The sequence below is a fragment of the Alligator mississippiensis genome, chromosome 5, assembly GCF_030867095.1.
Source record: "Alligator mississippiensis isolate rAllMis1 chromosome 5, rAllMis1, whole genome shotgun sequence".
NCBI lineage: Eukaryota > Metazoa > Chordata > Crocodylia > Alligatoridae > Alligator > Alligator mississippiensis.
Genome location: NC_081828.1, coordinates 74,681,565 through 74,704,991, shown reverse-complemented (window position 1 = coordinate 74,704,991; position 23,427 = coordinate 74,681,565). Strand labels below are relative to the sequence as shown.

Genomic DNA, 23,427 nt, shown 5'->3' with positions numbered 1-23,427 from the left:
ATGCTTTGAGAGCCTTTCAAGGGTGTTGTGGGAGGTCATTCCATGTTAGCACTGTTAGGTGTGCAAACACGATTCACAAGATAAACCCAATGATTTCAAATAAGAATCCATAGTGTTAACAAACTTCTGGCCTATTTTGTCATTCTGAGCTCTTTGCACCAGAAAAAATGCAGTATTCTTTTTCCATAGTCAAAAAATGAGTGAAAATTAAGATCTGGTATTTTCAAAGGGGTGCCTTGAGTGTAAAAAGGCTGAGAACCTGTTGTCTTTAACTTCCCTCACCAGGTAAAGCTCATTTTTCACTTTTGCCTTACTGATTTTGTCCTTGCAAGTTGTTCCGCCTTGGCCCAACACCCCCACCCTGCGTCAATATTGACTCATGCACCAGTCTGGGCTGGGTATGGGCCCAGGTGTCCTGCCTGAGCACCCTGAGAAGAGGGGGGTTATGAAAGCCCCCTTCCTGCCCTCCCCAGGTTCTTTCCTTAAACAATTCCTTGTGCTCTCTTCTTGCCCCAATTTTTCTCCCCTCTTTTGCCCCCTTTCTCCTTCCTTTTCTCTCTCTCTCCCTAGTTCTTTCCTTCCTGTTCCCCTATTGCCCTTTCACCTTGTCCCTGCCCCAACACATGTAGGTCTTTGGGGTGCTAGGAGGAGGGGTGGGGCAGGACTGGAGAGGTCTAGTCCTGGGCGCCAGAGATCCCCTTGATGTTAGGCTGTGAATTACAGGCTTCTCTGCAGCTCCTGCCACTAGAAATGGAGCTGGAGAGAAGGCTTGTGAGGGGAGCAGGGCAAGGCACCCTGGAGTGGTCAAGGTGGTACTAGGGTGGGGAAGGGATGCATGGAGGTGGGGAGATCATAGAGGGGATCCCCGGGGAGATACAGGGGGGGCACATAGTAGGAGGGACCCTTGGGAGCAGGAACTATATGGGGGCTCTGGGCACCTCCTTTCCCCCTCCCCAATGCCAGGACCATAAATGGGGGGAGAGTTTATAGGAGGGAAGAGGCTGCTGGAAGGAACTCACTGTCTCTTGGGGGGTTGGGGCTACCCCCCCATTTCTCCCTCCAGGGCAAATCCAAGTGGGGCTACCAGGACACACCAGCCCGGGCACTGATGCGGCAGCGTGGGGCCCCACACACTGGTGAGGACCTGCGCCAGCCCCCTGTCTTCCTGTCACCTGGCTACAAGCCCCCGGGGGCATCTGGCTACCTGGCTTTGGGTCGGTTGCAAGGGCAGCTGTATCATGGCCCTGTGGCTCTGCCACGGCCCTGGGGGCAGCCAACCACACACAGCTATGGAAAGCAGTGGCACTACTGATCCAGGCACTGGAGGCATCTGCCAGGAGACAACGGAGCCAGAAGACACCTCGACCTCTCTCGTACACAGCTACCAAGGGTTACTCTGGAACCAGATACTATCTGGAAAGGAGGTGTCCCCAGCTATGTTGGTGTGAACTGGGATGAACTGGCGAGTGCCAATCTGGAGTCCAGCAGGTATATCATCCTGATTACACCAGTGTTGCAGGAATGAACTGATGCATGCTGCATACTGATTGGCTAAACTGGAGTCTGATTGGCATCTGTCCTGGTTATAGTGGCATTACTGGGCTGGATGGGCACAGCTCAAACTGGAGTCTGGGAGTTCTAGCCAGTTGTATTGCTGTTGTTGGGATGGGCCAGTGCAGAAACCCTGTCTTACACTGAAACCTGAAAGGAGTTTGGTTTCATTATGCTGGAGTTGCTGAGGTGAACTGTTGCATACTGACAGTTTTAACTGGACTCTGGTGAGAGTTTCTCCTGGTCCTGCTATTGGTACTGGAAGGGGCAGATGACTTAAACTCAGGTTACACTGGTGGTGCTGAAACAAACTGGTGCACCATGCCAATCTAAACTGGAAGCTGATGGGCATGTTGCCCAGTTTTACTCGTGTTACTGGGGCAAGCCAATGCCATACCAAAGACTTCAGCTGGAGCCTGACAGGAGTTTCTTGGATGTACTGAAGTTACTGGGTTGGACTGATGCAGTTCAAGACTAGATTCTGATGGGACTATTCCCTGCTCATACTGGTATAAGCTGGGAGGACATGATGGTCTCAACTAGACCCTGTTGGGGACTGTTCTCCAGGCAATGGGTGTTATTACAAGCTATGACAATTGTTACTGGGTTGAACTGGAGCAGGCAGGCAGACAGACATCAGCAGGAGGAGCACTCCATGCCAGACTTCCTCACTTGGGTTTTGATACTACTGAAGAGATGACCCATCCCTGTGGCAGCTGATAGGAACTAGAAATACTAGGAATTCACTGGTGTAAAGTAGGCATGGGGCACAGATTTGTAGAGCCAGCGATTCTATTGAGATACCCAGTTTAACAAATCAGCCTTTGCTGGTAAGCTAGTAGCAGGGGAGCATATTCCTGTAGCCAAGTGCTGGCTGGAGCTGGGACCTAGGTACTGGATGGAACTACCCAGGCCTTGGGAGCTGCAGCACCACTGGAGCTAGTAGGACCAACTGATACATGGAGGTTGAAATGGGAGAGGAACTCTTCAGCTCCAGTCTCTCTCCCTGCCCCCAACTCAGGGGCAAAGTAGACTTGGGACAGATTAGGCCTATGGGAGCCCTGGGTTAAATATGAATCAACAGGAAACTTTTCTTCCTCCCAAGGGAAGTGGCAGGAGGGTTCTACCACTGTAACTGGTTATGCTAAATTACCCTCAAGATGGCAAGGTTATGGTACAGCACCCAGCTGCAGAGACTGGAAGAACCAGTTCTGAAGGGGTGGGGAAAGTAGGCCTAACCCAGACTCTGCCTTCTCCCCTGAAGTGGAAAGTGAGAGGGGAGGGGAGCTTACCCCCCTGAAATGCACAGGGGTTGTAGTATGAGAGACTGATAAGAGCCCCATGGGAAAAACAATACCATGAATTGAGTCTGGTGGGTTAGATGAGGGAGGGTACAGGAGACAGGTTCTACCCCTGCTGGGGGGGGGGGGGGGGCGGGGAATCTAGTGTGAGAATGAGGCAGTACACCTGGGTTCTCTAGCCCAGGGACATGCCCCATAGGCTAAAAGTAGTAGGGATATACAGGAAGGATGACTCCTCATCTTTATGTTAGTCATTTAATAAGAACAAAAAGAAGCAATGTGCCCTTCTACCACAACAGAAATATTTTTTCTAGTGCAGCAGTGAGCTCTTCACCTTAGTTGTATTGGATCTGCCCAATTGGGAGCCCAGCCTAGGCCCTGGGGGGGGGGGGGGGGGGGAAGGAGGAGGAGGAGGAGGAGAAAGAGGGCTTGGAGGACATTGGAGCCCTGTGGCCTTCATCTCAGAAGGGAGAGGGAAAGAAAAAGCAACAACCAAAATGCATTAGAAAGCCATACTCACTACAAGCTGTCACCTGCTGCAACCAGCAGTGGGAAAACACTAAAAAAAACAAACAAACAAACCCAATCACTTTAGAACAGTAGATCCAGGGTTCTGTAGCCTACTGGTGTCCAGCTCCCCCCTTGTAAAATACAGCCATCTCAGCTGTCCCTAACTTTCAGGCACCCACCCAGGGGCTACAAAAAATGAAGCTGACCAGCTAGGATTGGGGCAGGGTAGGGGGTACTGCCAGGTTTAAGGCAGGTTTGGAGGTTATTTTTAGAACAGGTCAGAGAGGACTCCCCTTCCAGGGAGCAAAGTCAAATGGGGAAGGGAGTAACACCAGTGCTGAGGAGAGCAGCTGCTTTTATTAGAAAGCAGATGTCATGATCCAGGGAAGCCCCCTTCCCTGCAAGATCCAGGGCTAAATGCAAGGCCAGCAAAGGGGAGAAGTTTTTTTTTTTTTATTCCTTCCTTCTTCACAGTAAGTTGCATGCAGTAGGGAACCCCTAGTACCATGCCCTCCCCCAACCCGGAGTGTTGAGGAGCTTCTCAGCCAGCCCAGGATCCAGGATGGCAGGAGCATCTTCCGTCACAAGAGTTGTTCACAATACCTGCAGGGGAAAAACAAAGACAAAACAGTTTTGAGTGGGAATGGGATCCCCGCCCCCCCATGGTAGCCAAACTCTCCCATGTACTCCTGGCTTGTCCCATGTCATACATACTACTGTGCACAATTGTCCATATACAGGATAAGAGCCTACTACTGCATGCATCTTATTGGACTAACTTTGTACTGTTACTGTTTTTACAAGTCAACCCTGGATACAAGTAGACTTCACATTTTCGGGTTCAGTTTTAAGGAATCCACCCCAACATACATTTGAGGGATAGTGGGAATCTGTAAGGGCAGTTCAGAAGTCATAAATACCAAAACAAGGCCCTGAAGTCCCCACAGAATAAGTCTAGGTCTTCAAGGATAGGGACATATCTCTGAATGAGCATTATAGCCTGCATATGAGCACGCAAGTTTGGGACAGTCCCCGTTTAAAGAGGATCAAGTGCAGTTTGTGGGAGTAAAAGCCATGTTAAGGGTACCTCCAGGCACACCCAGATAGAGGTGCACAGGAGAAGCTAAACCCCACTTGAAATACCCAGATTAAACCTGTATTTTCCACTCATATCACTGCTCTTTACTGAAGATAAGATGAACAGTCAAACCAAGTCCAGAACCACTTAAAAAATTCGAAGTTAGTGCTGCAGCACCACAAAGTCTGTGAGGGACAGAGCTCCACAACCATAACATCAGCCCAGAGAGTAGAGTACAGCTGAGCCTTTTGAAGGCAAAAAGGTGTCTGTTAATGGACGCCAGGGGCAAGACTGTGCTTTCTAGAATACAAAGTGCAGAAGCCAGAATTTGGCCTGGATAAGCTTCACAGTGAGGGAGGTGGGAGAAGGAATAACAAACAAAACAAAAAAGCCCCCCACCACACACCCACCCCAAAAAGCAGAATTCCTTGCTGATTAGACTAAAAAAATAAAATAAAATAAAAATAAATAAAAATCATCTCTAAAATAAGTGCTGGAGAGTAAATCTGCACTTTTGATTGCTTCCCTAGACCCCAAGCAGACAACTATGTAAAATTCCTGCAAACTGAACTAAGAAGTTCTCTCCTCAGCCAACCCTCCAGAGGAAAAAAAAAAAAAAAAAAAAAAAAAAAAAAAAAAGAGCATATACAAGGATCTAAGAAGTTAGTCCGATTTAAAAGCTGATTAGTACCATTGCTGGGAAGTAAGACCAACAGTTGAACACAAGATGCCCAGCTCTTCCTCGCTGTACAGCTGGTTCAATCAGATACCATGGTTAGATTCTAGCCAGGGTCTTCTCTCACCCTACTCCCTGGGCCATCACAGCTGCATTCATTGCTCTGTCATGGGATCTTGATACCACCTGCCTGATAGGCACTACCTGCTGATAGAAGGGCACTATGTAGGCCATCAGGAATTGTAGGTTTGTACTCCAATGAGACATTTGGGGAGTCCCAGGCCCTGCTAGTAGGAGTGAATTCATCTATTAACACTCCCCACCTTTACATTTTATAGCCTGGAACAAAAACAAAAGGTTCTCTGCATAGTAACTTTCTGAAGCCATGGCCCCATACAAGCATTTCACTTGTATCCAAATTAAGATGTTCACTTCAGATTCTGACCTGCCTAATACTTGGAAAGGGGGAAAAGGCTTGAAAACAAGCTCAATCTAAACATGTTTGGGAAAGTAATAGAGGAACAAAATTAATAATGTGCACCTTCCCCACCACCCCCCTCATTAGGGGAGAAATAAGCCAGCATCATTTCACTTGCTGACAAAAAAGTTATTTTGACAAGAAATATCCCCACCCCCAACAGAAGAAGGGACCTCAGAAAGGGGAGGAATTTTGCCTACACTGCGCTCTTACCTGTGGAAAGGATAACAATACATTTCTGCTTTCCTGATCTGCGCAGCAAGAGCCCGGGCACCCGGGCCAGTAGCTTGGTGACATCCGCATATCCCGCCTCATGGCTCAGGACCACCAAGTCCATGTCATGCTTCATTTTCAAAACCTCCAGCATTTTGCTTAGGCTCAACCCCTGGTTGAAGGGGCGCAGGATACACCAGAGCAAAGGAGCAAGAGCAGAGAGAGCTGGGGACAGATGTACAAATATCAAAGAGGACAAGCCAACAGACATCCCAGCCAGCCCTCTGGCTTTTCAAAATTGGGCTGGGTAAAACCCAAGCCTCCTGGCTCTTACTTCGCACAGCTCCCACCCAGATACTACTCCCCTCTGAGAACTATAGAGCCCAGATGTCCTGACACCCAGCCCCACCTGCTTTCACCCAGAGTCTTCCCTTCCCACCACCCCTGAAGCCAAGACAACTTGGGTTCCTGACTAGCAGCCCTGCACTTTAGCCACCTTCATCTTGCAAAGACTTCTTTTTCCTTGACTGAGCAGGTTTCTGCAGTTGCTGGGAAGGTGTGCAGCAGTGCTCAGAGCACTCAGCTGGCAGCGACTGGCTGCTGCAGAGAGCTGGCAGAGGGGGACACCAATTAGAGGATGCCAGGCAATCACCCACAAGCTCTGAACAGGAAAAAACACAAAAGAAAAAAAAAAATACACTTAACATCAGCTAGAGATTTGAAACAATGGGACCCTGGCATGGGACCTGCAAGAGGCTTGGGGCAAAGTAGAACTGAGGGGAAAAGATCTAGCCTGGGCAATGCTTCTTGAAGTGTCTTAGTACCCCAGCTCCTTTGCTTTGGTCTACTTAGTAGAGAAGCAAGGTTTACCCTGGGATATGCCAGGCTAAGGTCCCAGATATTTGTACACAGCCCATGCCAATGGCATTGAGAGGGGCAGGAGGCATCTGGGATGCAGATGACAGAGGCAAGTAGTGGACAGTCTTTTCCTTCATAGCTGCTGGCCAGGTTCTGATGCATTCAGGTGTGTCCCACTACTCAGACCATGCTCCGACTGGTTGCCAGCAGTGGCTTTGGGCACCGAGGAAAGCATCTTGCAGCTAGGACCTCTGAAAGGACAGGCAGGCTGCCTTCCAAGAGCCTTGGCTACTGGGAAAAGAATAGGGGAAGCCAGCCCCAGCATCACCACTAGCCCCACTGCCACCACCCCTGGCACTTTGGCCTTGCCCAGGTGCAACTGGGAGGGAGATGTTGAGTACGAAGACATGCCCCTCCCCTTCTCAAAAAGCCCCCCCAAAACCTGAAACAAAACGCTCCCAAACCAAACAACAGAAAGAGCCCCAGTTCTCTTGGTATCTCTCGAGCCAAATGACGCACTGGAAGCCCCTTTCTGGGGCTTGCAGCCAGACACCTGGCATCCTCCCCAGCAGCTCCAGCACAGCCCCAGGGCCCTGGCACTGACCCATAGTCTTCAAATCAACCCCAAGCTCTTTTTTCAAGAGCTCCAGCAGCTTCTTCAGCCTCAAGCCACTGTTGAATCTAGCCAGGATGGCCAGCACCAGGGGTACAATGGAGGCAACACCTGGGATGGACAGACAGCACAGATCTCAGAGCCAGCTGCAGCCCTCGACTTGGACAACCTGGACACAAATCAGATATCCCACTCCCATCTGCACTATGAAAACTAGTGACAGAACCAAGGAATCTGGGTTTTCAGCCCCCTGCTCCAGGGAGACACTAGTTGCTCATGCAAGTCAGGGGGGGGGGGATTGGGGGGGCACTTACTCCCCCAGCAGCCAGTCAGTGACATAGGGGGGTCCCCCCACAGCCAAACACATTGACCTGAAGTGCCAGCAGTATGCCCAGAAGGGCCAGGGGTGCTTCTCCTGGCACCCCCACTCACCAGCCAGTGCCCGGGGGGGGAGGGGGGGCACTCCTCACCCAAGCAGGGAACGCTGGTTGTCAGAGGGTGCACCACTGCTCTGGGGGTGTACATGCACCCCCATGGGTCACCACTGTGCTCCAGTCTACCAGACCCCACTTCCCTCTCATAGCAGAGGGAAGAGTTCACCCCTTCCCTGCAGTCCTGTGCTCTGAGTCCTGGAGAAGGCCTCTTACCTTCTGTGCCAGCTGGTTTCATGGGTCCCTCCTCCCTTGGGTGCCAGTGGTCAGCAGTCCAGTCTTCACTGGGGCCAGGGCCAGATAGTTGAGCAGTGGTTTTCTTGCCCATCTCTAGCCAGACCCCAGGTTGTTGCTGGACCAGTACAAGAGCCCTCTCAGGCTCCCTGGTGCCTCCCAGCTGGGCCAGGTCTAGGTTGGACCTTGCTTGCACAGCCTCCAGGAGCTGGGGCAGTCCTCGCCCAGCAGAGAAGACATGCAGTGCCTCCCGCACAATGGGAACCAGGGCACTAAGGAAGGGTGTACATGGACACGTGGCCGTGGAGCTGCCGACACCTGGAGCAGATACTGGACTCAGAGCCAAAAGTGCCCTCAGCCCCTCCCTATTCCCAGCATGCCTATCCCAGCTGATGCTAGACCCTCCTGAACCACTCCCCCACAAACCCTACTCCCGTAATTAGCCACAAACCTAACCCCACATCCTTCCACTTCCTTCACCCCCACATAGCCCCCAATTCTCAAGCCACTGTATACTAGTCCTCCACCTCCCCAAGGTCCTCCTGCATTTTCCACCCCCTGCAATAGCTCCCCACTCAACATCCCTGTGCCTCTCCCAATCCTCCTCCTTCCAATTTCCCTGTCCCCCTCACCCTCCACTCCACTCCAGCATGCTTTCTGCTCTATTATCTACCCACATCCCAGACTCAGCAGTGCCCTAAGCCAGGTACTACCTGCCTGCTCCAGGGACTCCAGCTTCATGGGTGGCCCTAGAGGGGCCAGGGAGCTGCAGAGTCTCTTACTAGGAGCAAGGTCCTTCTGCTCAGCTGGTGCCCCCCGCTTGGAGCATGTCACTGGGGTTTCTATGATTATTACCTCCTCATCCATAGGGGTCAGCCAGAGTCACACCCAGGCCTGATGTGCAGCCCACCTACAAATAAAAATTTTACTGGGAGTTTTTGCTCACTTCCCAGAGCTGGAATAGAAGTCCAAGCTCCTCTTTTCTTCTCAAGCTGGAGATGAACCCCAGAAATCCCAGCCTCCCCTTAGCCACTACTATAACCCACCAGACCCCACTCACCTCCAACACCAGAAAGAGAGCCCAAGCCAAGCACCCCACCCAGCAGTATTTCCCAGCCAAGTAAGAAACCAGTATAACCACAGGACTTCTTATACTTCACCCCATGTGGGGGTGGGACCCAAGTGGACCAATTAGAGGAGGCCTTGCCATCAATTAAAGCAGTACCTAATCAGAAATCCTGCCCATTGGTTGGGCCCATAACCAATCCCCTGCACCCTCTGGGAGTTCCAAGAAGCACTACCTCCTACGGTGAGCTCATAGAACACGAAGACTCACCTGGGGAGGGAGTGGGTGGCAGGGAGAGAGGTAAGGGAAGTTGTGGTCAGAGGAGGGCTTGATGGTATCCTAGGGCTGTTGAGGAGCAATTTGAAGGGTTTGTTTGGAAGGCTGCAGGGGTGGGGAGTAGATGTAACAATCAGCAGACAGGGGCTGGCTCACAGACACCTGGGGACACTCAAGGAGAAGGGACTAAAGGCTGGGGAATTGGGTGAGGCTGATTTTTTGCCAAAAGACCACCAATAGGCTCCTTGAATCAGGGGACCCAGGTGATTAGGGAGGCAGGGCAGGAGTCTGAGGAGGCTGAGACACAGGGGTGGGTATTGTGTACCAGAGCTGTGGTGAATGTAATGCCAGAGTAGATGCAACTCAGGGAGCAGTGGGCAGAATTAAGGTCATGAAGGACTGCTTCCTAAGTGGAACCATGCTCATGAAGCAGTCCTGTCTTAGCATGGGATCAGGGATCACCACACAGAGGAAAAGGAAGGGGCACAGAAGCAGCCAGGTATGACAGAGTATGGGTACCTACACGTGTGAAATCTCCCTCCACTGAGCCTGTGCCTGGGATCAGTCTACTGGGGCATCATTCAAAGAGGGCGGAGTTAAAGGGTTACAGGCTTTGAGCCTGTGCTTCCTACTTTCCAGTGGCTGATGTTAAACCCAAGGCCACAGCCTAGAAGGGCATAAGGTAGCATTGGGCAGTCCCATCTCCATGCTAATGTAGTTCATGAGCAGTTAATGTAACACTAAATGAGATGGGAGAGGGGAAGGTACTTGGCAACCCCACAGCCCTGTGGTTACTTCCATTTTGCCCACAGGGAAACAGGCACGGAGAGGGGAGGAAGGGTCAGAGCCCAGCAGCCCCTGGCACAGATAAGAAACCACGTGGTCCTGAGAACCCACCTGTGGCCCACCCACTGGGGCACAGTGCCATGCAGAAAGGAGCTGTGGGGAACAAGGTGTTTCTACCCTGGCTTTGCCACAGAGACCAAGATCCTGGAGACAGTAGAGCACAGTTCAGAGGAAATATACCCCCTCCTTGCATAAGAGATCCCAGCCCTAAGTTCCCCTTCTCGGGAGAGCCCTGCATTTATTATTAAAAGAAATCATGGCATTTTGAAAAGGAAAGGGGAAAAACTCCCAGCTTTCCCACTGCAAGGAAATGCTGCTTTTATTATTTTCATTTCCATTGTAATTATTATTGATATTATTAATGATAATGTTTGTTTATTTCAATTTCAGCCAGAAGTCATTCTCCAGGGATCCTGGCTCAGTTGTCACCTGTATGAAGCCCCTATATTCCCTTCCCTCACACTACAGCAGCAAATCCACCATAGGTAGGAAATGCTGTCCTGTGGTGGATCACACAAAGGAGAAGCAATTGATTTACTTAATTAATCTGGGTTTTAAACTCTGCAAGCTACAGCCCTCCTCCTGCTCTAGGAGCTTCTAGAGTGGAAGACATGGCTGGTATTTGCCATCATACTGCTGAGACAAGCTGGCATGAAACAAGGATGCCCATTCCTGCCTATAGCCATGAACCCTGCAGGAGATCTGTTAAAAATCAGCACATTCCTGCCTTTGGACTTCACTGAGCCAGCATTTTCTAAGAGAAAATGTGCTGGAATAGTTTCCAATAGCATGAGGTATTTTTTTTTTTTTTTAATAACACAGGTTTTTGCATGTTGATCACAAGAAAGTGGCATTGGAAGGGATTGTGCCAATTGTGGGAGACAAATCAAGACATTAATTTTTCCTTAGAAAAATACCCATGCAGCCAAAACCAAAATATTTTGCAGAAACAAGGCCATTTGGTTGCAATTCAACAAAACTACCATCAAGGCAGTTTTATTCCCTCCAAAATATCAAGCCATTATTGCTGCAACATCCTTGTCAGGTTGCCTGACAATTTCCCACTTTCCAGATGCTGCCAGACCCTCTCCTCCAGCCTGCATTTCTTCTGGCTACACAGGTGGCTGCCAATAACCTCCTGATGACATGCATTGTTTTAGCAGAGTCTGCTGGCTGCTGTGGACTTTGCTCATTTAGTTCCATCACTGCCAGGACTCTCCAGATCTCTGCTCCACCTCCTCAGGCCTTGAGAAGGCAAACAAGGTAAGACTTTTGCTTCTTTTCTCCCTGCCTTCTTAGATGGCCCATGAAAAGAAGCTATTGACCCTACCACCAGATAAAGCAGCACTTCAGCCAGCGGGTGGCCAGAGAGCTTTATATTCTGGATGAAAACAAAAGGGTGGGAAATTTCTACCTCTAATATTTAATGTTGTGCTCCAGAAACAAAGCCAGTTTTTAGCTAGGATGAGGAGCTCACTGCTTATCACAGGGTCAAACCCCTGGGTCCAGAGCAGCCAGAAAAGCCTCATACATTCCACCCATGGCTATGCAGGAAATGCTGCCCTGTGGGTTACACAAAGGAGAAACCCAACATCTTAGGCCAGCTGGGCTCTAAACTCTGCAAGCTACAGACCTCGCCCTTGCTCTAGGAATTTTCAGAGTAGATGCGTTTTGCCTACCATCTCCACCTGTGGGATAAGAAAGAACAGCTGTGGAAGGGAACAACTGTTTAAATAGCAATTTTTATTGAGAAAACATCTGGAGTTTTGTAAAATAGAACATAAAAATTGAGATTTTGCCCCACTCCCCTCAGTGGGCAGGGAAAAGAAGTGCTTAAACATTGCTTTACTCCTTTGCTCGGGGCAAAGCCATGTCTCCATTTAGACAAAAAAGGAGCCCTGGATTCTACCTTCCCTCCCACGCACACAGTCCTTTCCCATACCCATATGAAATGGGAAGGTTCTAGATGTGCCCACCACCCAAATGCCTGGCTTGTAGGTCTATACCCAGCCTATCAGATGATGACTAATATAGAACCTAACCCAAAAAAATTTGCACTGGATTCTAGATTCTTACCTCAATAGGAATGTGTCCTAGATCAACCAGTTCTCAACAAAGTTGCCTGGTTTCTAGACCAGCATTGCAAAGAAGTATATTCTAGTTGGCCCCCAAGTAAGCTAGAACCAACTGGATAGGTTCTAGATCAACCATGCTATTAGCAAGGTTTAATTCTAGATGTGCTTGCATCACGGCTAATATCGGCCCCAACCCTGGGTGGGTGCTGAGTATGCATCACCAAATCCGACAGATCTGTCTCAGGTTTTATTGTCATGAATTTTGCTGGGTTTTAGATTTGCTACTGTCTCTGAATGTGCATTCACCAAATCCAGTGAGCTGCTTTGACTCCTCTGGATGGGGCAGATCCTACTTCCATCCCACTGCTGCTTTGCCTCAGTAAAAAAAGGTGTTGGGTTCTAGGTCTACTTTCTCCCAATCCCCCAACAGGTTAGCAGGACCCCAAAAACCCCAGGTATAAAGGAAGGCAAAGGAGCAGACACCAGTTTGGGATAATGAAGACACCTTCCATAGACCAATGCCACTGGGGGGGACTGGTCAGCTGAGTGGAATAAGCATAGTTTATCTATCTCTGCCCTACGCTCCTCTGCAACCCTTCCTCCCCTGGCAAATCCAAGCCCCGCATATAGCTCCATGCATCACAGGATGATGCAGAGCTTAGGCTTGTGCTTGTGGCATTTCTTCTTATACCCCAGAGCTGTAGCTTGAGGTGCTAGGGCTTCATGCTGGTGTTCACAGGTTGATGGAACCGGTATGCAATTAGCATAATACTGGGCATCCAGTGAGCTGGCAGAGGTGGAAGGAGGCAGGCAGGACATGACACTGGGTGACCTAGCAGCAGTGGAGGAGGCAGGAGTAGAAGCAGCCTCTTGGAAAGACTGGAAGAGCCCTGGAGGGAAAGACAAAGCAGGATATTTTTTTGCCCAGTGAATGTGAACTCTGAAGGGGACCACACTATTGGAGGAGCCCCACCTTGCCCCTGCAGTGCAGTGCCCCTTAGCACCACCCTGGCATGTCAGGGTGCATACCAACTGCAAGGGGAGAGTGCTCAACCCCTCCTGAGCCCAACATCCTGCTTCCTGCAGCATGGCACCCCCTACCACCACCCTGGGATTGGCACTGAATGTAAGGGGAGAGAGCCCCCTTCACCACCTCCCTTAGCTCCTGCAGGTCTCACATCCAAGCAGTGACACAGGTGGATCCAGCTTAGGTTGCTTGCTGGCACACCTAATCCAAGGATACCTATGCCATGCATGATCCATGGAAGCCCCTACTTCCCCACCCCTTTCCTGTGAGGCCTCTGTCCTCAGCCCCAAGAATCCCAGGTCCAGTCTCTGGGAGGGTCCTTACCAATGTGGCCTTCATCCTCTCCAGTGATGAAAAGCCATTTGGGGGATGTGGCAGGCCTCTGGGAGGTGGCAGAGAACACCAGAGTTTGTGCCCCGCAGCCCTGCACCCTCACCACCCTGGGCATAGCCTGCAGCTTGTCCTTCACAGAAGTGGCACCATCCAGTGGGAAGGAGGTGAGGTAGGTGGCACTATAGGCCTGACGGAAGTGGAAGAGTGACATGCCCTCTGGATGGCCCTCCAGCACCAGTGCCACCTTCTGCTCCAGCTGGGCCTGGAGGAAGGCCTGAGATGCTGCTGGGGGGTCCCTCTGGGGCTTGGCTGGGTGCTGTGGGCAGGGCAGCTGGCTGGGACCAGGAGCCAGGGTGGGAACTGGTACTGGGGGCACTGGAGGAGTGGCCTGGAAGAGCTCCAGGCTCAGGGGCTGGTTGGAGGAAGACAGCAGGGGCAGCTGCTGCTGATGGCTGGCAACTGGTAGGTGGGATTGGGGGAGGTGGCTCAGAGAGATGGTTCGGTTGGGTGGGATGCTGGCTTTGCCTCTGGTGCCACGTTTGCGGTGAGGTTTGGCCTGTAGTTTGCATGGATGGGAGGTAGACAGGTTATGGCAGGAGCTCCAGGCCCTTGGACCTGCAAAGGGAGAGGTGAAGCTGTTTAGGGCACATATAGGCAGTAAAAGCAGCACAGCAGCCCTACCAGCAAATGTCACTAGGTGGCAGCATCTCCCACAGTCAGTCCCAGGTGTGTAAAAGACACGCGGTCCCTTGGAAATCTGCTGCCTTGCCATTCGTTATTGTACTTAATATTTTTTTTATGGAGGTGTCCTTGCAAGCAATCAGCCAAATTTGTGCCGTCTCTGTCTAGAAGGTGGTTTGGCTGCATATTATCAATCTGTTAGAGTCTGGGTCTTTAAGCTTAGACAGGTAGACTTAAAGCTCATGGTTTTATATCTCTGTAAAGCCAGACTAATGGCCAATTTTCATTTGCTAGCAGCTTTGAAAATATATATTTCATTTTGCTTGTTCTAAAGCATTTTGTTGAGCCTGAATTAGTTTTTCAATCTCAGTGCATTAAATAAAAGGTATCAAAATAGTTTAAAATAAAAATATTAAATTTTATTTTTAAAATGTTGTAAAAAATGCTCCAGTTTCTTTGGGACTTTCTTTTTCCCTTAAATTTCTGAGATGCCAGGAGTGAGGGTCCTGTCAATTGGGTCCAGCCAATTTGGCAATCCTTTGCCAAAAAAGACCAGAATATACATTTGAGTCAAACCTGCATTTTTCAGCTGGAAAGCTTCACTCAGCTTTGGGCCCTATCTGGCATATGTGGTGTTACGTCTCCACCCAGAGCCAGTCTCTAGGAACATTACACTGGCATTTGAAGTGGAAATTCCCAATGGAGAAATTTACCTGGGCACTATTTGTGACCACTGCTAGTTTATCCAACAAACAGACAGAAAAGGAATGGCTTAATTTGCACCAGGGGTTTCTTCTTCAAAGGGAAGCCAGTATTGATGCCAGGTCAGCAGAGACAAAAATATGCTTTACGCTCTTATGCTCTACCTTCTCCACCCCCACCTCTGCATTTTTCAAGAATGTGTTTATGGAGTTTCAGGGTTGTTGGTTGTAGCCATGTTGGTCTAAGGATATAGGCAGGCAAGGTTCTTTGTGTAAATGTGATGTCTTGTATTAGACCAACTGAGTAAACGGGGGAAAAAATGCTCTTTGCAAATTTTTGGGCACAAACACTCTTCTTCAGGCATAGGGAGACTCTGCTGGTGGTTTGAGTTCTCCAAGGTAGAAAAGAAGCCAATTTATGACATGCAGGTCTGTGAAAATGAAGATGAGCAGTAATTTGGAAGACAATAGGTAGAGATAGGAGGGCCTACAGCTGACCAACTCAAACCACCAGCAGGGTCTCCTTATGCCTGAAGAAGAGTGTTTGTGCCCAAAAGCTTGCAAAGAGCATTTTTTCCCCCATCTACTCAGTTGGTCTAATAAAAGACATCACATCTACCCAAAGAACCTTGCCTTCATGAAGTTTCACAGTTTTCAGGCATGAGTTACTCCTCAGTTGTAGAGGAGAAGGAAGACAGGTGCTTCCAGTCAGTAGCAGAGCTGGAAATTGAAACAATGAGTGGTGGCTCTCTGGCTCCTCTTCTCCAATTTGCTGGACCCCACTTCCCTCATTTAGGATGGGCCCCAGGTGTCTGACCTCCAGGGCACCTGGTCAAAAATCAGGGACATAACTCTGTTGCTCTCCTGTGCTGTGGGACTCCCTTCATCATGACCATCCACTTCATCCTGGCTGGGAATACTGGCTCCCAGCCTCTCCCCTCCTGCTGAGGCATTGTGAGATAGCTACCTAGGCTTTTCCCCAGTGCAGAGATAGTCAAGCAATATGCTGGGGGAGAACTGAGAAACACATGGAGTGTAGTTCCTCATGTAAAACACTATGGTATCTCAGATTATAGGCTGCACCTGCCTTTAGTTTTCTCCAGTGGCCTGACAGTCAGGTCTCATCTGTGTGCTTCCCACTATGAGCTTGAGTAACCCTAATGATTCTGGGACAGGAGCAGCTCTGCTATATGTAGCAGGCAAATCTAGAAGCTAAAATTCCAAGGAGACTCCTGAACCCATTTCCCACAGTTCCCTTGGACAACAGGAACTATCCCAAATCCCTTTGAAGAGCTACCCAGAATGCTATGGGGCAAGGAGAGACTCCTCTCCAGGCCATTCTCCTGGCAGCCAAGTCACAATTGCCAGGCAAAACGCTGCTGCACCTGGCAGCGTAGATGACATCTGTGTCCTTGGCTTGGTATGGGGTGGAGGTTACACCCCCACCCAGGACTGTACCTGCCTGCAGTGGGTCTGGTCCAGCCCACTTCTCCACCTGGACCTGGGGGGTTTTCATGGGGGTTCCTGTGAGATGGCAGGTGGGGTGTTGGCACCGCACCTGCAGCTCATTTTCTTCTTCAGCCAGCACCACCAGGTCTGCCATGTCTCCCAGCAGGTGCTGTAGGGAGTGGTAGCCATGCTGGCGAAGCTCCAGGGGCCAGCCGTGGTGCTGGCAGAACAGCCTCTCAAGATCCCACACTGCAACACCCCCAGGCTGGCTCAGCAGCACCTTCAGCACAGCCCCCTTGAGGGCCAGCACTGAGCAAGGTGGCTCCACACTCCTGCCAGCTACACCTGGTGGAGGAGAGGAAGAGAGAGAGAGAGAGACACCTCTGGGGGACTTGATGGCAGTAGTTAGGGGACTTTCCCTAAACTGGCCATTGGTACATTGCATGGACTGCATGGTAGGAGCCCAGGTACAGGTCAGTGTGCCCCTGGGTAAACCCCAACCCCACCACATACCCTTCCTTTCATAGGAAGGCACTGTTGAAGGCTTAAGCAGCAATTGAAGGAGCCAAAAGAAGGAGACTAGCCCTTCCTGCCTCCCACCTTGCTCCTCTTCCACAAGCAGGGCTGGAACTGAGCCCCTGGTACAGCTCAAGACCCGACACCCCTCCTAAATCCGGGGAGAGGACTTAGGAGTCCTGGCTGCCTCCTCCTTTCCACACTAGCCTATAAGACCCCATCCCTCTCCTGGCTGCCCTTGCCCTGCACTGCTCTAACTCACTAGGCACCATCTCCCTTCTTAGAGTTGGAAGACAACCCAGGCATCCTGGCTCCTAGCTCCCCCCCCACACCTGCTCTAACTACCAGACCTCACTCCCCTTCCAGAGCTGGGGGAACCCAGGTGTCCTGGTTCCCAGCTCCTTCTACTCTAATCCACCAGGTCCCAGCCCTCTCCCAGAGCTGGGTGAGAACCTGGGTGTCCTGGCTCCTAGAGTCTCAATCCTGACTCTCTTCACTCACCAGGCATGCCCTAAACCCCCATAACATCAAACCCAGCACCCCTCAGCCCTCCCTGCCATCCTCAGGGGCATTTATAGCTTAGGTTTATTTCCCCCCCATCCAGCTCCCAATAGGCTATTAGCATGGCACTGGCTGGGGCTGGGCTCCTGGGTACCTTTTAACTCTATAAGTGCTCCAAAAAAACCACAGCACAAACCCACCAAGAAACTTGTGCTGGGAGCCAGGACCTAAGTGTGGCGGGGACTGGGACTGGGAAGACTGGATGTACAGTTGTACCAGGCTCCCAAGCTAGCCCTGCCCCCATCAGATAATTCTCTTTCCTATTTCGAGAACTGGGTGGGGGGGGGGTCTACCAGGATGTATTGGGCCCCCACATTTCTCCCCCAGGCCCTGCTGGAAGCTAGGACTCCTGGGTTTTCTCTCAGCTGTGGGAAGAGAGTAGGGCATGGCGCCCAGGACTCATGGGTTCCCTCCCAGCTCTGGGAGCAAATGCAGAGGGATGGAGTGTAAACCCAGGTGTCCAAGTATGATGTCCCTTGCCCACCCCTGCCCTTACCAGCCTCTAGCACCAGCTTCTTCCTTGCTGTCTGATCCATCACGGGTATGAATAGCAGGTAGGTGTCTTGCAGGTGCCCCCTGCCCCACCCAGGTCAGCCTAAGTAAAGTTCCCAGGCTGCAAGCACTGCCTTGATACCCTGTGTTAGCCCCACCCTAATGGGCAAATCTGAGTTCAAAAGTGAGCTGGGAGGCTGGAAATCAGCTGGTTAGAACTGGGGAAATGGGTGTGGTGAGCAGAGTCTGAGATGCTTAGGGACAGAACCCAGGCGCCCTGGCTCCCAGTCCCCCTTCCCCCATAACCCACTACATCCCACTTCCCTCCCAGAGCTGGTGTCCTGGTAGTGTAGGCCTGAAAGTCACCTTAGCAAAAGGCTTAGCATAAGCAACACCATTTTGTGCCTTGGCTTAATTAACTCAATGCAAAAGCAAGTAAGTGACAGTGTAAAGTAACCTTTTTTTCCCCTATGTTGACAGAAAGTGAAAAGAGGATGTGGTTTAACAGTCCAAGACAACAGGATATGGACAGCAGGCTGGCAGGAAAACAAATGACTGCTTGTGAAAGAGAATTGATGGATATTTGTGCATAAAGGCACATAGCATAAACAATAAACAAAAATGCAGTTTGCTAAATACAAGGGCTGCAAACTAAACAGCTAAAAGGCATGCACCTAAGCATAAAGAAAGCATGTGAGCAGAAAAGGCCAATTGGGCAAATGGTAAAATGAAATTGCAACCGCAGCAGGCACAACCCTAAGTCAAGAATCTGCACAGAACATGGAGCAAGTCAGAGTTGCAAAGAGGACTGCTATGTAAGAACTCGGAGTTGGGGGAGAGAGTAATCTACAGGACAAGAAAGAACAGGCACTTGCCCCTTGGTGCAACGACCAGACACCTGGGTAGCTAAACTCAGTGTATCGATGAGAAGGCTCATGGAGGAATCTATATTGACTGTTAGGGCTTGCTTAAAGGTTAAGTGTTGCATTTGAAGCCTTTCTTAAATATTGGTGTTGCTTGTGCATTCAATAAATTAGTATTTTACATTGGAATAGTCTCACTGATCAATTCATTTCCATTCCCCGCCACCCCTTAACTAAATTTAGCACAACAAGGAGGGCACTGACTGCACTAAGTGTGTGCGGAGCATCCCAGGCTGGAGCAGACTATGGCCCTGAAAGCTTCTTACTGTTATGTGTGTTCCCAAAGGGTCAGATCCCAGCAGGAAGGTAGGAACTTGGGGGTTCATAGTATGGGGAATTAGGGGAGGGCTTGGGAGAGGCAGTTCAGGAAGGGGGGCTGTGCTATGGGCAGAGCTGCCCGGGGGGTGGGGGAGAACTGGGGCAATTTGCGTTGGGCCCCTGCAAAGCAAAGGCCCCTGCCTTGGCTCCTGTATGTACCATTGGCCCCTGCCCTGCGACATCACTCACCAGGATCCTTAGTATTTTGTTCTCATAAAAAAGAGGAAATTGGTGTGTTAGAGTGCAAGACAACACTGAATCATTCTCAGCGTGTAATTGTGACATTATGGGACCCATCCCTGACCATGAAGTAAATATTATATGTAGTTGTGTGTGAAACAGATGCTAATTTGAGGCGGAAGTGATTGTTGTGTTGATGTCCAAGGGGGAGTCTAAACCAAGCATGGTAAGGTAACATCTTTCTTTATCTCTGGGCAGCAAATAGAGACAAGATTGATCAGGCAAGCTTATGACTGCCTGATCACAGAGTTTGCAGCCCTGGTTACAGAGTCTGTTGTGAGGAAAGAAGGAACAGGGAAGGCTTAAAGGAGGGATCGGTGGCAGAGCCGGCCTGTTGTCACAGCAAGACCTCCAGGGGAAAGAGTTCAATCGTGAGTGAATGTCAGTTTTGTGGGTTCTTAAGGGCCAAAGTCAGAAATGAATTTGCAGGAATATAATAATTAAAATGATATATATTGTTTCCTTTTTATTTATCAAGGAAAATTAACAGCATTGGACATAATGCATATTCAGGTTCACGTATTTCCCCACTTCAAAAAGTACTTAAATGCAAGGTGTCTATATAACTCTTGGAGGGAAAAAAATATAAAGTCCTCCTTGATTGAAGAAGTCTGTGCTCCAAACTGCAAATCTTGCTTTCAGTGTTGCAGAGATGACTTGCTCTCTTCTGGTCCTTCAAACAGCAGCAGTTGCTAACTAAGGCCTATAAAAATATGACCAGTCTCACAATGCCCTTAATCAAGGGGTTAAAGGCTAAATATCCAAGTTTATTTTCCAGCAACAGTATGAAGAAAATCCTCCTTCCTCTGTCTACTCTCTCTGCAGTTGCTTTCTTTTTCCTTAAACAGGGGGCCTGCTTATCCTCTGCCACAGCCACAAGCCTGAACCAAGAACAACCCAGCTTATGGGGGTTACATGAGCACCAGCTAAGATTTTCAGGCAAGGTCCCACTGGAGAGTAATTTTCTGTGGCAGGTACCACACGGAAAAGGCCTAGGAGTGGTGTGAGGCCAGGCCTTAAGGGAGGAATCCTTCCTTTCTGAGTAGTGGAGGCGGCCAGCCAGAAGGCCACCTGTGAGATTGAGCTTGGCCCCAGGCAACTGGTAGGAGAGAGAAGCTCTGCCAGAAGTGGTTTGGAAAGTGCTCAGGAGAAGTACAACCCTGTTCCTATCCCCTTATCCCCGGGTAAGAAAAAAATGAAGCACACCTATCAATCCGGGGCATCAAAAAGAAAGGAGACAAAGGAGAAAAAAGCTTGGGATGAAAAGGGGAGGCAGACATTGGATCAGTTTGGATGGGTGGTGAAAAGAAATAAGGAAGTTGGAAGTGGAACAGGTGATGCAGCTGGCACATCACTTGTAGGGATGAAGAATATTCTGATCATGGAAACATCACAAAGGAAGCAAGCAGTGATGTAGCAGGAGAATGTGAAAATGAGCCAGGTTTGGTGGTGCAAGCTGAAGGAGACATAGCATCAAATGAGAAAAATGAGACAATTGATCTGATTTCTGGATCTGTGCTTGAGCTTCACCAATTCTGGTCATCTTCAACATTATTTACAGTGGAAAGATCTTGCAAATGCTCTTAGTGGAAAAGGAGCCATTGATAATGCTCTTGAAATTGGTATACATTCAGAGAAGGAAAAGTGGCATAAAGTGTTGTGAGGTCTGGTTGATGTTACCCTGTTTCAGGCAGAGCGAAATATGCCATTCCGAGGATCACATTTTACCCTAGAGCATGATGACTGCGGGTTCTTCCTTTCTACTGTACAGTTCATCAGTAAATACAATCAAGATCTGAACTGCCACCTTGAAACTGTTACGGAGCATTGAATGGCTGGGGAATGAATGCAAGCACATTACATGTCCTGGCATAGTCAGAATGAGTATTTGGAGGTGTGCCAAGGAAGTACTAAATACAATTCTTGAGGATGTGAGAAATGTTCACTACTATAGAATATTTGTATATGGGACACCTGATGTCTTGCATACTGAGCAGCTGGTATTTATTATCATGAGATGCGTACATGAAAAAGATGGAAAATGGGATGTGCAGGAACAATTTCTGAAAATGGTGGACTGCGATAAAAAGAAAGGAGTAGATATCGTGGAGCAGATAAAGAAAGTACTGGCGGAGTGTAAGGTAGAGTTGCAGAAGTGTAGAGGCCAAGGGTATGACAGTGCTTCAAATATGTTTGGGAAATACCAGGGTGTGAAAACTAGGATACGGGATGAAAATCCTCAGGCATTGTTTTCACCCTGCAGTATATACTCTCTGAACCTATGTGGTACCCATGCCCTGGAGAAGAGCCCTGAAGTGAAAACATATTTCGGAAATTCACAGAGGCTGTACACTGTCTTTTCACTCAGTCCTGCAAGATGGAAAATTCTTCAGGAAACTGCAGGACTCTCTTCACTCCATGTCAACAACTAGATGGAGCTCGAGAATTGATGCTGTTTTCCCCCTTGTGAAAAATCCTAAAGGGATGCTGGATTCTCTCTCCAAAATTGAGGAAGAATTGAACTTGACAGCATAAACCCAGGCTGATGTTTCAGGTCCCATTGAGTGGATGGAATCCTTTGAGTTCATCCTTCTGACTACAGTGTGGTGCAAGATATTGCAGTTCATCAGTATCCGAAGCAAGCTTGTCCAAGGATCCAAGCTTACCATGGAAGAAGGGGTGCAACATGTCAAGAGCCTCCTGGAAGAAATTCAATGGTTGAATGATTCCTGGCCAAGTCTTCTCATGGAGGCTAAGGTTATCGCTGAGGGGCTAGGTATCACCACCGAATTCAAGAGAACACAGAAGAATCCAAAGGATGAAGCATTTCCACGGTGAGCCAGCCAATACAGAATACGCAATCTTTTCCCCTGAAGATAAATTCAGGGTTGAAGTATTCATCACAGCCACGGATATGCTCCTCTCAGATCTCTGAAGGCTAGCTGAGGCCATGGGGAAACTCTCAAGCTTGTTCTCACCCATACTTGACCCACCAGCTGTTGCAGAGGATGAAGAAATTGCAAAGTTTGCGGAGTCCCTGTCCACCACATACCCACAAGATGTGAATATGGATGAGTTGCAAGAAGTATACCTGTTTTACAAAATCAGGAAAGAATCAAATTTGTGCATTCTGGAGGAGCCATGGGCACTGCACTTGAGCTTCTCAACCGGATGTATGGCAAAGGTATAGAATCTGTGTTCCCTTAGATATACAGTTGCTTGAGAATGCTCGTTGCCTTGCAAGATTCTGTTGCATCCAAGGAATGCACTATTAGTAAGCTTAAGATTATTAAGAACTACCTGCGGTCATCAATCGGGGAAGATAGGTTGAACCATTTGATCATGCTCTCAGTGGAGAAGGCACTTGCAAATAAATTTGATGACGTAATTGAAGACTTTGCATCCATGAAGGCAAGAAATACTTGACTTAAACTTTCCTCTTCTCATTTTGTTCTTAAGTTCCTAACTTAATTTTACATTGCAGACTGGGTGTTCATGAGTGGGACTAAATATCAGTGGAGACACTGCAGCATGTACATAAAGATCAGCTATACAGGAGGCTGGGCTTGAAACGGAAAGGATCTGAATTAAGAGCGAAGCTGCTGTCTTCACTGCTCTTTGAGCTTGTGCTGACTAATTCAGGTCAGCCAAGCCAGTCTGAGAAAACCTCGCTTTTGGAGTGTGGACAGAACCACTGCACAAAACCTGCCTGTTCCATTTGATTCCTTTTTGATATTCTTCCCAGGGGAAAAAAAAAACCTCTTTGTGTTGAGATGGACATTTTTTGAAACTATCTGTTCCAAAAGGAAACAAAATCCTCAAGTGTTTGAGACTTCCCACAGAATGAAAGCACCACTATTTAGGACCTTCAAAATCCTTACTACTGATAATGTCCAGCCTCAGAAAACTATTACATATATATACTGTAGGCAATACTCAAATGAGGCAATTAGAATATTTGCATTAAAATAACAATGCAC

The 23,427-nt window shown here is 49.1% G+C and overlaps 2 protein-coding genes across 3 annotated transcripts; both read right to left on the bottom strand.

Annotated features, from left to right (window-relative positions):
* Positions 1 to 3,254: 3,254 nt before the first annotated feature.
* Positions 3,255 to 9,093, bottom strand: LOC109286517 (uncharacterized). 2 transcript variants are annotated; one of them, XR_002094586.2, is made up of 7 exons: positions 9,004 to 9,093; positions 8,657 to 8,853; positions 7,926 to 8,261; positions 6,304 to 6,468; positions 5,808 to 6,032; positions 5,132 to 5,320; positions 3,255 to 3,965 (listed from the first exon to the last, which is right to left on the bottom strand). XR_002094586.2 is itself a non-coding variant. In XM_019500884.2 (6 exons), exons 2-6 carry the CDS (start codon positions 8,808 to 8,810, stop codon positions 3,904 to 3,906), a joined length of 942 nt encoding a protein of 313 aa, XP_019356429.1. In that variant the 5' UTR covers positions 8,811 to 8,853; positions 9,004 to 9,093; the 3' UTR covers positions 3,255 to 3,903. The 2 variants fall into 2 exon arrangements, 1 of the variants encoding a protein (XP_019356429.1); XM_019500884.2 differs by lacking the exon at positions 5,132 to 5,320.
* Positions 9,094 to 11,854: 2,761 nt separating this feature from the next.
* LOC106739665 (uncharacterized) lies at positions 11,855 to 18,010 on the bottom strand. The gene is made up of 4 exons (XM_059729341.1): positions 17,971 to 18,010; positions 16,334 to 16,742; positions 13,558 to 14,201; positions 11,855 to 13,096 (listed from the first exon to the last, which is right to left on the bottom strand). Exons 1-4 carry the CDS (start codon positions 18,008 to 18,010, stop codon positions 12,846 to 12,848), a joined length of 1,344 nt encoding a protein of 447 aa, XP_059585324.1. The 3' UTR covers positions 11,855 to 12,845.
* Between the last annotated feature and the right edge of the window lie 5,417 nt (positions 18,011 to 23,427).

What these genes read in the sequence shown, in the direction of transcription:
- LOC109286517 (XM_019500884.2), bottom strand. Translation starts at nt 8,810, where the DNA reads ATGGATGAGGAGGTAATAATCATAGAAACCCCAGTGACATGCTCCAAG. An exon ending in GAAACCAGCTGGCACAGAAG is followed by an intron (nt 6,469 to 7,925) that starts GTAAGAGGCCTT and finishes TTTCCTGTTCAG; the next exon opens with AGCTTGTGGGTGATTGCCTG. An exon ending in GAAGTCTTTGCAAGATGAAG is followed by an intron (nt 6,033 to 6,303) that starts GTGGCTAAAGTG and finishes ATCTGTCCCCAG; the next exon opens with CTCTCTCTGCTCTTGCTCCT.
- LOC106739665 (XM_059729341.1), bottom strand. Translation starts at nt 18,010, where the DNA reads ATGGATCAGACAGCAAGGAAGAAGCTGGTGCTAGAGGCTG. An exon ending in GATGTCATCTACGCTGCCAG is followed by an intron (nt 14,202 to 16,333) that starts GTGCAGCAGCGT and finishes TGCCCTAAACAG; the next exon opens with CTTCACCTCTCCCTTTGCAG. An exon ending in AGAGGATGAAGGCCACATTG is followed by an intron (nt 13,097 to 13,557) that starts GTAAGGACCCTC and finishes CTTTCCCTCCAG; the next exon opens with GGCTCTTCCAGTCTTTCCAA.